The sequence below is a fragment of the Bradysia coprophila genome, unplaced genomic scaffold (assembly GCF_014529535.1).
Source record: "Bradysia coprophila strain Holo2 unplaced genomic scaffold, BU_Bcop_v1 contig_197, whole genome shotgun sequence".
NCBI classification, from domain to species: domain Eukaryota; kingdom Metazoa; phylum Arthropoda; class Insecta; order Diptera; family Sciaridae; genus Bradysia; species Bradysia coprophila.
Genome location: NW_023503460.1, coordinates 1,432,363 through 1,445,574, shown reverse-complemented (window position 1 = coordinate 1,445,574; position 13,212 = coordinate 1,432,363). Strand labels below are relative to the sequence as shown.

Sequence of the window (13,212 nt, the reverse complement as noted above, 5' to 3'; positions counted from 1 at the left end):
AGAAATAGCTGCGCAGCGAAATTTTTAGCTTGTAAGTCTAACGAATCTATAAAGATTTGCTAAATAACTAATAAGATACATGAAAAAAGTGGACACAAGAGGACATTTTATACAAAAAAAGTGGTGTTCCTAGAAATATTTCAAAAAAGGAGAATTCGACGAAAAAAGAGGACATGTCCTCTAAAAAGAGGATGTCTGGGTTAGGTTGGTTCCGGATTTGCTACGCTTCTGGTGTATGGGTTATGTTTAAATCTTCTATTTTTCAAATATGTTAATTAAAATCCTCCCAATGTCGTTGTAATTAATTATGTAGTTTTGCACAAGTAGAGGTGAGAAGGCTACCCGAAGTCGGCCAAAAACCCGGCCCGACCCGAACCCAATTCAATTTTAACGGGCTTCGGGTTGTTCGGGTTTCCAAAATTCAATTCGGGCCGGGCCGGATTTTAAATTGAAAATTCAAAACCGACCCGAATTAAAGTTTTATATGTAAAGTCACAGCGTCGGACACTTATATGTGGATCTAACTTAGGCAATTTCGTTTTTCTTGGAAGAAATTCAAGAAACTGTTTCAATTTGAAATATTTGAAATATTTTTTTCCGTTTTCTAACTAATTTTCGATTTTAGCACGTTTCAGTATATTTCGGGTCTCAAAAATTTAATTCGGGTCGGGCCGGGTTTCAGTATCTGACGGGTTTGGGGTTCTCAGGTTGTAAAAATTGATTCGGGTCGGGCTTTGAAAAAACCTCGGCCCGCTCACCTCTATCCACAAGGTTAGACTTGTTGATGAAGGAACGGACTTAAAGGAACGTCTGCTAGTTTACTATTTGTATCAGAGGAAGTATAGTTTGTTCACATTTTCTTCATCATTAAGGTTTAGGTACTTGAATGGCCCTTTGTCCATTACGCATTTTAAAGAAACTTTCTCTTTGTATATTCACTGGGCCCCACAATTTGGATGTGTCAGGTGCCTTGATTGAAAATACATTTTTGAAATTTAAAAAATTAAACCCCAAAATGTGAGTTTGTTACATTCGCTCTATTCGTCGAACATATAGAACACAAGAGAAGCAACTCTTTACAATAATAGTACATTACATATCTGCGGAAAAATTTGTTTATCTTCGATAGAGGAGCGTCGCGTCAAGCTAAAGACAAGTGCAGACTAATTTTCCTGCAGAAATGTTAGGTATTTTGCTTAAGCAAAAGTCAGTAAAAGAAAATCTGACAAAATGAAGTAGCGTATTTATACATATCTCTAGACGCACACTGCGCTGTGTAATAGTGATTTTGCTTACGAATGTTTTGTTACGTAGCAAAGTGGTGTTTCGAGCACTCATCTAAAAACGAAAATATTGTCCGTTGGATCCCATCACATAAAATAAAACACTTACAGTCTGATGTATGTTCGACGTACAGTATGTGAATGAGATGGACAAAAAGTATTGTTCAATGCGAAATGTATCGATAATGTATCGAATTCTGAGTTCTACCGTTTAACATTTGATATTTCATTGGTACTAAATTCAATTTTTCCTTCAACGCAAAAAACGGACATCTCGACTAAGTTCAATTTTTCCTTCAACCCAAAAAAACGGACATCTCGACTAAGTTCAATTTTTCCTTCAACGCAAAAAACGGACATCTCGACTAAGTTCAATTTTTCCTTCAACGCAAAAAACGGACATCTCGACTAAGTTCAATTTTTCCTTCAACGCAAAAAACGGACATCTCGACTAAGTTCAATTTTTCCTTCAACGCAAAAAACGGACATCTCGACTAGGTTCAATTTTTCCTTCAACGCAAAAAACGGACATCTCGACTAAGTTCAATGAAATGTAAGCGGTTACAGTGCATATCGTCAAAATGTTTAAATATTGAAAGTTGAGACGAATGATTTGATGACTAATGCTGAAAACAAACGAGGCATTCAAAATATGTTTTGGTCCTTGTTTTCATGACGAAATTGTCTCAACTGTCAAATAAAGTTAGAAATTCTCTATCAAAAATTACGATTGCTGCATTTGTCAATGAAAACTAGGACCAAAACACGTTTTCAATGTCTCGTTTGTTTTCAGCCTTACACTGGTGAATGCTAGACAGGGGAATTCCGAATTGTGTTTAGGATTTTTTTTTTCGATTGCAGAGTAATAGGGAGTCTAATCGACCTTTAATCAAATCGATTTTGTTTATGCTGAAAACAAACGAGACATTGAAAACGTGTTTTGGTCCTAGTTTTCATTGACAAATGCAGCAATCGAAATTTTCGATAGAGAAATTTCTAATTTTATTTGACAGTTGCGACAATTTCACCATGAAAACAAGGACCAAAACATGTTTTGAATGCCTCGTTTGTTTTCAGCATTAAGGATTCCCCAACTAAAAATTCGCTTGCGATGAATCGAGGTGAATTGTGGCACCGAATGCAATAGGAGAGATTTGGTTGTTTGAAACGTTGCAATTTTATACAATCGGAGAACATTGCAGTGTGGACACAATATGTAGACATGAAAAGACGAAGAAGAACATTGCCCAAAAATCGTTGAGTGTCACCTTGTTCAACTGAACTATCAACGAGAATTCCACTGTTTTTCTTAACAAAAGATGAAAAAAATTTGTTTTATGCCTAGAACAGTCAATGTATTTCCTGAACTACTAATGACGCTGGTGCATCAAAAAATCTCAGTGAAGTATCGACCAACTTTAAACCTACCAACTTTTTTATAGTCCGGTCGTCGTGACGAAGATTTTTGCGAGTTTTCCAAAGTCGGTAGATTTGAACCTCCGACAAAAAGTTGGTAGGTTTAAACCTACCAACTTTTTTCCAAACCTACCAACTATTTGTCAAAACTACCAATTTTTTTGCCCAACTTACCAAGTTTTCAGTTGGTAGGTTTTGTTGGTAGGTTTAAGCCTACAAACTTTTTAGTCTCCCTCGATGAGAAAAGTTGGTAGATTTGACAGAAAGTTGGTAGTTTTGACAAAAAGTTGGTAGGTTTGAACCTACCAAAAAAAACCTACCAACTTTCTGATCGAGCGAGACTAAAAACTTGGTAGGTTTGGCAAAAGGTTAGTAGTTTTGAGAAAAAAGTTGGTAGGTTTGACAAGAAGTTGGTAGGTTTGAACCTACCAAAAGAACCTACCAACTTTCTGATCGATCGAGACTAAAAAGATGATAGCTTTGGCAAAAAAGTTGGTAGGTTTAAACCTACCAAAAAAACCTACCAACTTTCTGATCCGTCGAGACTAAAAAGTTGATAGCTTTGGCAAATAAAATGGTGTGTTTGAACCTACCAAAAGAACCTACCAACTTTCTGATCGGATCGCAATAAACGGAAGTTACACTCCAGAGCCCATTTTTGATCTTTTTATGGCAAACCAAACACTTTCCTAATACAATTTATTGAAAGGTAAATTCAGTTGCCGTCTATAATTTGGTTCTGTAAATTTAAGTTTTATAAATATAACAAAAATTACACAGACTAATTATTAGACGATGGGAGAGAAAAAAAATTAACTCCTAAGTTACCAACACCGTTCCGGCGCCCGGATCGCATTGCGGCCCTCCGCTTCGCCCCGGGGCAATGGGCCAGATCGCTTGGCGTGTTAAATTGCTTTTTATGTGCAATGAAAATTGGTATTACTAAACTTCTTTACGTTACATTTCGTAAAGGGATGAGTTCCCTAGGAACCAACAGAACACCTTTACGGCGTGAAGAAAGTTAGGAATTGAGTTGAGATTGAACCTACCAACTTTTTATCGCGCTCAGTCGAGCTCGATCATAAAGTTAGTAGCTTTGGTAAAAAGTTGGTATGTTTAAACCTACCAAAAAAAGATACCAACTTTTTTATCGAGCGCGACTAAAAAGTTGGTAGGTTTAAACCTACCAATTTTTTTGTCAAACATCCTAACTTTTTGCCAAAATTGTCGTCACAACGACCGGACTATAATCAGAAGTTAGTAGGTTTAAGTTGGTCGATACTTCAGAGAGATCATCAAAAAGGCCAGTATTAACACAAAAAAAACTATAGAAGCTATAACTCTGGCCAGGAGTCCTACCCAAGAGGTATTTCGGATTTGGAAGTCTTCTTATACAAGCTTTCAAACGTATATAACAAGACATGGATCCGAGGCTTCCTTCTCACACCTGCCAAATAAATAAAAGCAATTTTGGTACAAAGAGTCAAGTTAACTACTGTACTTCGATCATCTTGAAGGACGTTTGAAATGCCATACATGTTAAGAAATTCCATCTACGTCCAAAGAATGAATGAACGAAACATTTAACGAAACTTAAGTGATGCTACGTCTCAAAATACCGTAACCTCAGATTAGTTTCGTTGTGTTTCCCAAACTTTTATGTCAAAAAATAGCTGTCGTTTGAGTAATTTAGCATGGTTCTGAAAGAACAGGTTAAGACAACCCTGAGCTGATCACGAAGGCGGTGACACACAATAGCGTCAACGGCTGCGAAGTTTATATGTAAAATGGAACTTAACAGAAACAAAATTCTGAATTTTCGAGAAAAATATTTTCTTCAAGTTGATTTCTCCCACTATCTGTTTATAAAATTTTGTGTCAACCGCCTTCGTGGTTGTCTTAACCTGTTCTTTTAGAACTTTGTAATTTAGAGCCAAACCGCAACGAAACTTTTTGTCATGAAGTGACAGTTTTGACATTGACATTTTTGACGTTGTCATTTTCGACATCTGAAAAATTTCGTCATAACCTCAATTGAAAACGTGAATTGTACACAGAACTTGTCTTTAAACATTTAATTTTGAACAATTTTACAGTGTTATAGTAAGCCTTATTGTAATATTTACGATAATACTGTAATATTATTCAAAATTAATAGGTTTGTTCCAAGTAACTGTAAACACGAACTTTGACAACCCGAACAACGACAATTTCATCCATAGCAACGTCGCTTACGTGATATTTCATACAAATCGAGCAACGTCGCCTACGCGATTTACACAGAGATATTATTGAGGTTATGGTTCTATGGATGAAATTTGACAATTCATATGGCCTTGGAACAAACCTATAGGATATCGGTATTAGCAATACCCTCTCTAGCAACCAAACTAGGAAAATTAAGGTGTAAATGCTATATATGCGGCATCGAAATGATATCGAATATACAAAACAAAATCACAAATTGTCACGAAACGAAAAGTCAATTATCCTTTATCATTTCAAAGTGACAATTCAATAGGCGTATCAGACATTTCGACTTGACAAGAATTTTCTTTAGTCGGTATTTGTTGTGTATACACATGTACAGTGTTACATGTCTAAATGTAAATATGGGTTGGGCATCCGCTTTTTCTGCGAAACTGTTTTTCTTCTTCTCTTTTTAATATTTTCATAATAAGTAGCTTTGATTGGTAATAGGGCAATTCCTTTCCATAACCTCTGGTATATTCTTAAGTACAAATTTTTCTAAGTTATTGGGGGTAGACCATTATGATTGGTAAAGTTCATATGTATTCTGATTCGTAAGTAGAACGTGTAAACGGCGCGTGTGTAAAAACCAGAGCGAATGGTGCGCACTTGTTTACATTTTGTAAGGCCTGTGTATGTCATGTCATGTGTATGTTTTCGTGTATTTGCTACGATGACCCAAGCCAACGTCAAAACACAAGTTTTGAATATAAATAAATATTTTTCTTACTGTTTATTTTATTAAACATGTCAAGAAAAGGTAGTCAGGCTAAGCCGTCAATCCAACCTGTTAAAAACTTAGAACTTTTCAATGTACAAGTTCTACAGATAACATAATTCATTTAGGTTCTTCGAAAAATAAACCATGAACAGAAACACCATATTAAGGACAAATGCTTATATAATAACCTCTTGCAAAGGTCAGTGAATCGTTACAAATTGGCGACGGACTAAATGCAAGAGTAGAACTCTTCTACTGCGCAAGGCTATCAGACTAATTTAGCTGAAAATAAACTTTCGAAGATGACAGTAAGGGTCAATTCTTTGTCATAGTCAAAATAAGTTTTTCAAGCAACGTAAATTAAATTTCTGTGATTGGTTGAATTCAAAAGCATGTGTAAAGTTCGTATAATGCTAGCGTAAAACTAATTTCACGCAAAGTACATGGGGCTCAACTTCGTAAATGTAGCATAAGTACCGTTGTATTTTTTACAACACTACTTGCGTATTACAATTTTTTGACATCTCGTGAAATTAATTTCACCCACTTTTCTTACGAACTTTACAAGGCACAAGGCATATTTGGTTTACATTTTTATTGTAACAACATGGCCGACATACCGAACTTACTGCCCTATGGAAGACGGCGCCACTGAATATACGATAACCAAAGTTGAATTCAAAATTTTAATTTTAAATTATAGTTATAAATGCACGATCCAAACGATATGCTCAAGTCTAGTGAATATTGAGATTAAAAGGAATTGCCCTAACACGTTACAACAGTCAAAGAAATTGTTTTCTTTTATTGGATATATTCTTCACTTGCAGATGATGAAAACATTTTACGACGACTGTCCAATCGTTCAAATGGAACGAAAAATGACGTAAACAGAGACTAAGACTTTATTGGTACGATTATTTTTTTTCAGTAACGTTAAATGCATTTTGGGATGTTTTGTTGGTATATTTAGAATCTCGAAATTTTATTTTTGTATTTTAACGTCCTTCATACGCTCTTACTTCTATATACACCATTACCAGCTCCATTTTCCTATTTTATTGCCTTATCTGCGTAACAGATTATTAAACGAAATAATCATACTGAACTATCCAGCACCGTTCGTTCTGGCCACTAAATAATGCACAATATACATTAATTAAAACTACGAATTATCACAACAGAATCAACCACATTTTTCAATTGATTTTACTCTAAAAGAAACGATAGATTTACAGTAATTATAACATTTAACATTTAACATTCAGAATTTTGGGTGAATCAGTGGTACGACCGAGGCTGCGATTGATTTGGGTTTGACACGTTTAATTTTGAATTTTCAGTGCACTTACAGCATCAATTTGTAATTTTTGAGTACGAGAGAACTTATTCCACGAATTTCTGAGGCTAGTTTCAATGTCAGTTTCATATAGACCATTCGAAGTTTATTAGTTCTGATCATCGACGTCAATGTACTGAACTCTAAGCTACGGATTTGGATACATTAAATAGGTAGAAATTCAATTGGAATTTTCGACCTGAAAAGGTATCTCGAAAGCGCTTTCAAAAATAGTTCTTAACCTGTTACTCAGCCATGAGATATTCGAGTTATAAACAGACAATCAGGCAGAATAGGTTCATCAGTCGATCTATACAGAGAAAAATAAACACCAACAGAAGCATTAAAACTGGTGTTAGAACTAGATTTTTCATAAATCTCTTTCAAGATATTCAAATTAAAAGAATAAAGAAGTAACAGATTCGATAAGCATTTTGATGATATGCCTGCTGCCTGTGAAATGCTATTAAACTATAGTCAATATTTTTAATGGCGTGGCGACAATTCAAGACAAGCGCTGTTTACAAAAAATGAATTTGTTCACCATTTCTGTAACTTTCAATCACTTAACGAGTGAAATGATGTGGCATGTTGCTAAAAATGAATATTAAATTTCCGAATTTCGTTTCATTAAAGATTAACACTAACGGCGCTGCACAGCCGAACAGCAGAACCGAACATTAATCTTCTCGAAATCGTTGTCACTTCAAAATCAACTTCAACAAAAGCTTACACACTCAAGTTTAATTTCTTTGTTTTTGTCGTTCAATTGTCTCGACTTAAATTAATGGATTTGAACAAAATCCATTAATTATTACACATTTCATGTGAAATGCCAAGAAAAAACCGTTCGAGCGATGGAAATTCTCAGATTACCATTTTCATTTGACCATTTTCAACCAGTTTGTTGTGTTATAACTGACAGGGAAAAGGGGAGGGGAAGTTAAAGCGGTGAAAGACGTGACATTTGCAGAATTCAAAACACAAAGTTCTCTTGAACTGTGTACGACCAGGTTTCTTTGGATGGGCAAATGTGAAATAGATGATTTGTTTACCATGTATTTGAAAATGTGAATGGAACGAAATATTTATAGAGAAACTGTGCGCTGTTTCATAAATTCTTTTAAAAAATTGTGACAGTAGAGATCAAAAGTCTGTCTATTTCATCTCACAAACTGACGTTTTGAACGTCAAACGAAAGTAAACATTGAAATGATTAGAAAATCCACAATTTTTTCTTAATTTTCTTTCAGCCAAGCTAGTTCAGTTGAGATAAGAAGACAAACAAGAATTTGAACTCTTTTCTCACGTAACTATGGTTTGACGCTTTAAACGTCACTTTGACAGAGACAAAAGATGGTTTGTTGATCCCAACAGTCACAATTGTGCCGTTTCTTGATATTATTAACGAATAAGCACCTTTTTGCTTTTTGCATGTTTCTTTAGCACTGAAGATGAATATAAATTTAAAGTTTATAGCTTTAAGAGTTTATTTGGAACTTTAGGTATACATTTCCATTATTTTGTAGATGAAAAATCTTGCGATTTTTGTGGACAAAATCATTTTCATTAAAAGAATTCAAAATTTGTTCTTCAGATGTAAGACAAAAGTTAAAAATTAGAATTGTTTTTTCCGCACAACATCGAAAGTAGTTACTTATTTTAGTCATTTAAAGAATTTGTATTAATAATTCCCGTCACATCACTTTCACATAACAACTGGAATTTGTAGTCCCGTTTTATTCTCTATTTTCTCTATTTAAATCTCTCGCCGACATTCTATTCGAGAGTTTTGTCGTAAATCAGTTACGATTACTCATTTGATCTTTTAAATCCAGAGAAATGATAAACACGCCTGACGGATTTTTTCTGAAAAATTGAAGACGATGCGACCAGAACGTCAATTATATAGTCAAGCTATAAATGTCGTTAACGAAAACGAGATATATCGTTATTAAAACCAAACTGACAAAATTTTACATAAAAATGTAAAAAAGTTTGACAGTTCAACCGTTCTATGAAAAAAGCAGTCAGGCGTGTTCTATCCCAGCCGTGAGGGGCCGCGCTTATCATTTCTCTGTTTAAATCTCTTACAACTTTTATTAAATGGCCGAAAATTAAAAAGGACTTGCGTCACGCTCGCTTACTAACGTGCGGGCATGATTTTTATGCACAGATCCCAAAGATCATACACATGAGTCGTAATATATTTTTTAATATACAAACTTTATGACTCCCGAGAATAGGCTCTTGCTGGTGGATATCGTCACGATTTTGATTAGAAACATACCCGTATTTAACTGGAGAGGAAAATTGAAATGTCAAACCTAAACGAACACAGTGAGTGACTTACTTTTACATTTTGGGGTCGCTGGCAGTTCACGAAATGAACGATTTTCGACCACCACACATGTAAAATTCATCGGCCTCGGCTCGGATCAACTGCCCAGACGAAAACTCTACTTTTTAATCCCTAATTATGTAAAAGACTGATAAATCCACACGTACCCACGTACGTCTAAGCTCAAAAACCCTTTTTTCAAAAACCGAAGACACACGAAAATGACATGATTCAGTAATGTATTTTACGTGTTACGGCATGTTTCATTTTCATTTACATTGCCTAATCACGTAAAGCATTGTATTTACGAGGTTCCAAGTTGTTATTTGACAAGTGGGGAATACACCCCACTTATCAAATACACAACTTGGAACCTCGGAAGTAATATACTATTATCGGTAAAGAAGTGTAAGTAATGTGATTAAAAATTAATATGAAAATTGCATTCAATCTACTTACTGCAATAGCGTTAAATACTGTGTTAATTTAATTTCATTAAATGTTTTCCAAAAGTTTATCTTAGATTTTGCATCGTCGATTGAAAAATAGAAACCGTAACTTTTTCACCGTAAAGAGAGGGAATGAACATTTCGATCTGATAGAATGGCGAAATTTATTCTGAAATATTTACACTGTAAAATGTAATTTAAACTTTTCACAGTGATGTGTTAACACTTTAAATGCATGTCGTAGAACTCAAAATCAAATTAACTTCCTCTACAGAAAAAGATAGCCTCACTATATTGTCAAATTGTTCATGTTGGTTTTAAAACGTTTCTTTGTGTCGTACTGTTTTTTTTTTAATTTAAATAGCATACAGTCGGCGACATTGAAACAAGTCACATATTTCGTTTCAGATGTTTTTCAACTAATCCACTCATACCAACAATTATGGTATGATGTCTCTAAACGGTTTTCTCATTAACACCCACATGCGTGTACATTGTTCACCCGAATAATCAAGCACATTTGTTTGTATGAATTAATCAGCTAAACAACTGAAACGAAATGCAGTACTTTTTTGAAAGTCGCCGACTGTAATCGTACTCCAAAGCTAAACGTAACTATTTGCCATTTCTATTAAACTAAATCCAGGTCCCATCGGAGCTAGTATCGTGGCGATGAGTCCCAATTACATGCTCGACCGGAATCCAGCTTTGTTAATGGGAAAACCAGGTTTCCAGTCAAAAGGTCCGCCAATAGTTGACAAAAACTGCAAGGACGGCACCACGATTAAGAACAATTTCTGAACAGGTAACAACATGCTATACAATTGGTGTTTTTTTGAGACGAGTGGAAAATGTGGTCGAATAAAAAATTTGTAAGATAATTATGTATAAAGTTATAACGGATGAAAAAGAAAAGAGTGTCGAGGTCGAGGGATGAGTTTACTAACGTGTCGGCGCAAATGTAAGATTTATTAGATTTAATAAGGTGAAATTTAGTTTTTAATTCAAATACGGACAATAAATTTGGAACTATCAATTGTTTTTGTGTTATTGAGCCATGAAAGTGCAATAGAAAAAAAGACGAAAGAAAAATGGACCTGACCAATTCATTCGGTTTGATTTTTTGTGTAAATTACTCGCTCAACTAAACTGTAGAATCGTAATTTAGTAATGCATGTACCGTGTGCTCGGGTACTAAAAATGTAATAGCATTTTCGATTTAAATATAATTAAATTAATAGAGAAACAAACAAATTTTTGATCAAACTATGAAAGACACATAAAAATTAATCAATTTATCATATAAATTACTATTTGGTTTAACATACCTACATTTATTTAACATATCTACACACACAAAAATTCGTATATTACTAACGACACATCGTCACGCACACCATTATACACAAATACTGCACTCACAAATTGAATTTAATTAAATCAAATTAAAATAAATTAAACTTATTATATTCGTAATAAAAACAAAGTCTCACATCGTATCAATTTGAACGACAGGCCATTATTGGAATGGGTCACATACACCATCACTATCACCACATATATGATTATGTATTTCGACTTTTACGTTATTTTAATTTTCCATTTATTTAAGTATTAGAATCTAAACTTTTAGCGCTCTCATGCGGGAGACCTTGTTGTACCACTCTTGCAAAGTTTTTTTTTCCAAAAGTATATGCAGGTTTTAACATCTAAAATGACTCACTACAAAGCAGTGCGCCGGGTGGTTTTTCTTCTATCGGCGTAACCGTCGGCGTTGGGTCTAAATGACACCCTAGACCATTGCACTCTTCAGAAAACTTTTAAGTAATAAACTAAAGAATCAATTTTTTTAGTTTGTAGAAATCGGCGCGAGGCAAATTACAAAGTTATAGCGTTTACGCCGATAATCTTTTGACTTTTTGAAGAAACTCTCGAAAATTGTCGGCGCATCCGTGATTCTTTTAAACTAAAAAAATTGATTCTTTAGTTTATTGTTAAAATCTTCCGAAGAGTGCGCTGGTCTAGGGTGTCTTTTAGACCCAACGCCGACGGTTACGCCGATCGAAGAAAAACGACCCGGCGCACACCTCTACAAAGCACTGTTTCTAGCATAAACATAGAAAATATTCGGAGGGTGAGGGGCAGTATGTACTGCGTTTCTTTTGTAAATCTGTAGCTTTTATCACTAAATTCCCCAAATATGACACTTGTCATATCAGCATTCATGCTAGGAGCACTGGAGCAGTGCTATTCTCACTGTCTTTTTTTTTCTTCAAAAAATGTCAAAACTCTCACAAAAATTTGACAGTGTTAACAACTGTAACATAAAAATGAATTCAAGTGTCGTTTTTTGCCAACATAAGCTTTCATTTCACTTTTAAACTTAAAAAATTGAACTGAAATTGAAACTTTCACAGAGCAACAAACGTAATAATATACGAAAAAAATGCAACATTTACTGCGATGTATTTGATTGATGCTTAGCACGAAACATCGAAAACACATTTTGGTCCTAGGATGTCTGTGTTATTTATGTCAGTAGACAGATCGGCTAGCACCAAGTTTGAATTTAAAGAAATTAAAATTCATGAGGGTCATTCCATAAAGTCAACTGCTCCTATATTTGTTGCATCATTTTATTTACTTGAAATAACGTGTATTGACTCATTGTTGCATTCTGGCAGTATTCATTTTCGTGGGTGCCATTGGTTTGAAAAGGTTTGATACAATATCGGGAGTTTCAATGTGTAGGAAACGTAGCCAACATTAGTACTTGTTATACCCAAACCAATTGAATTTGTTTGTAGGTTTCGCCGTTTTGTGATCATTTTCAAATCGAAGAATCGATGTTTGGGCGCTTCGGCAATCATCATCCACTGGGTTGATATGTGTGCATTCATTGACTGATATGCCATTTTTCTCGTATCGCATGAATTTCAGGTTATAATGCTGCTGGACGGTGCTTTCATTTATGAAAAACGCCATATCGTGAATTAATCACAAACACTCGAAATCACAAACATTGCGCTTTTAAAACACAATTTTTTGCCTTGTCAATCGAGGCGTAACATCTTACCTATAAAATTTGTGCGGTAAACTTTGCGACCTCGTAAAGAAACTTATACTTGTTGCTATGTTAATTGACGCTGCCTCTACGTGACCTTGCTGTTTTTTCCAGTACACTTTTATTTGCAAGAGAAGAATAAAATTGAAAGATTTTATAGTAGATTAAAACCGATGATAAATATAAACATGAGAAGTGAAAAGACTAGATCTAAAGAAGACAAAAAAAGGATAATACTTTCCAAATTCTCAACAATGTGCATTTTCCGGACCAAATTATTAAAATAAACTCAAAAACTATGTTTTTTACCTGAAACAAGAAATAAATAAGATATATAAACTTAACAAGG

The 13,212-nt window shown here is 34.6% G+C and overlaps 1 protein-coding gene across 1 annotated transcript in view; it reads left to right on the top strand.

Annotated features, from left to right (window-relative positions):
• The window catches only part of LOC119075299 (potassium voltage-gated channel protein Shaw-like), a 32,120-nt gene extending 21,564 nt beyond the window's left edge, over positions 1–10,556 (top strand). Inside the window, exons 4-5 of the mRNA XM_037181710.1 lie at positions 6,501–6,581; positions 10,446–10,556. Of these exons, the coding sequence (XP_037037605.1) occupies positions 6,501–6,571 (71 nt within the window). The 3' untranslated portion in view covers positions 6,572–6,581; positions 10,446–10,556. The remainder of the gene's footprint in view (positions 1–6,500; positions 6,582–10,445) is intronic.
• The last annotated feature ends 2,656 nt before the right edge of the window (positions 10,557–13,212 follow it).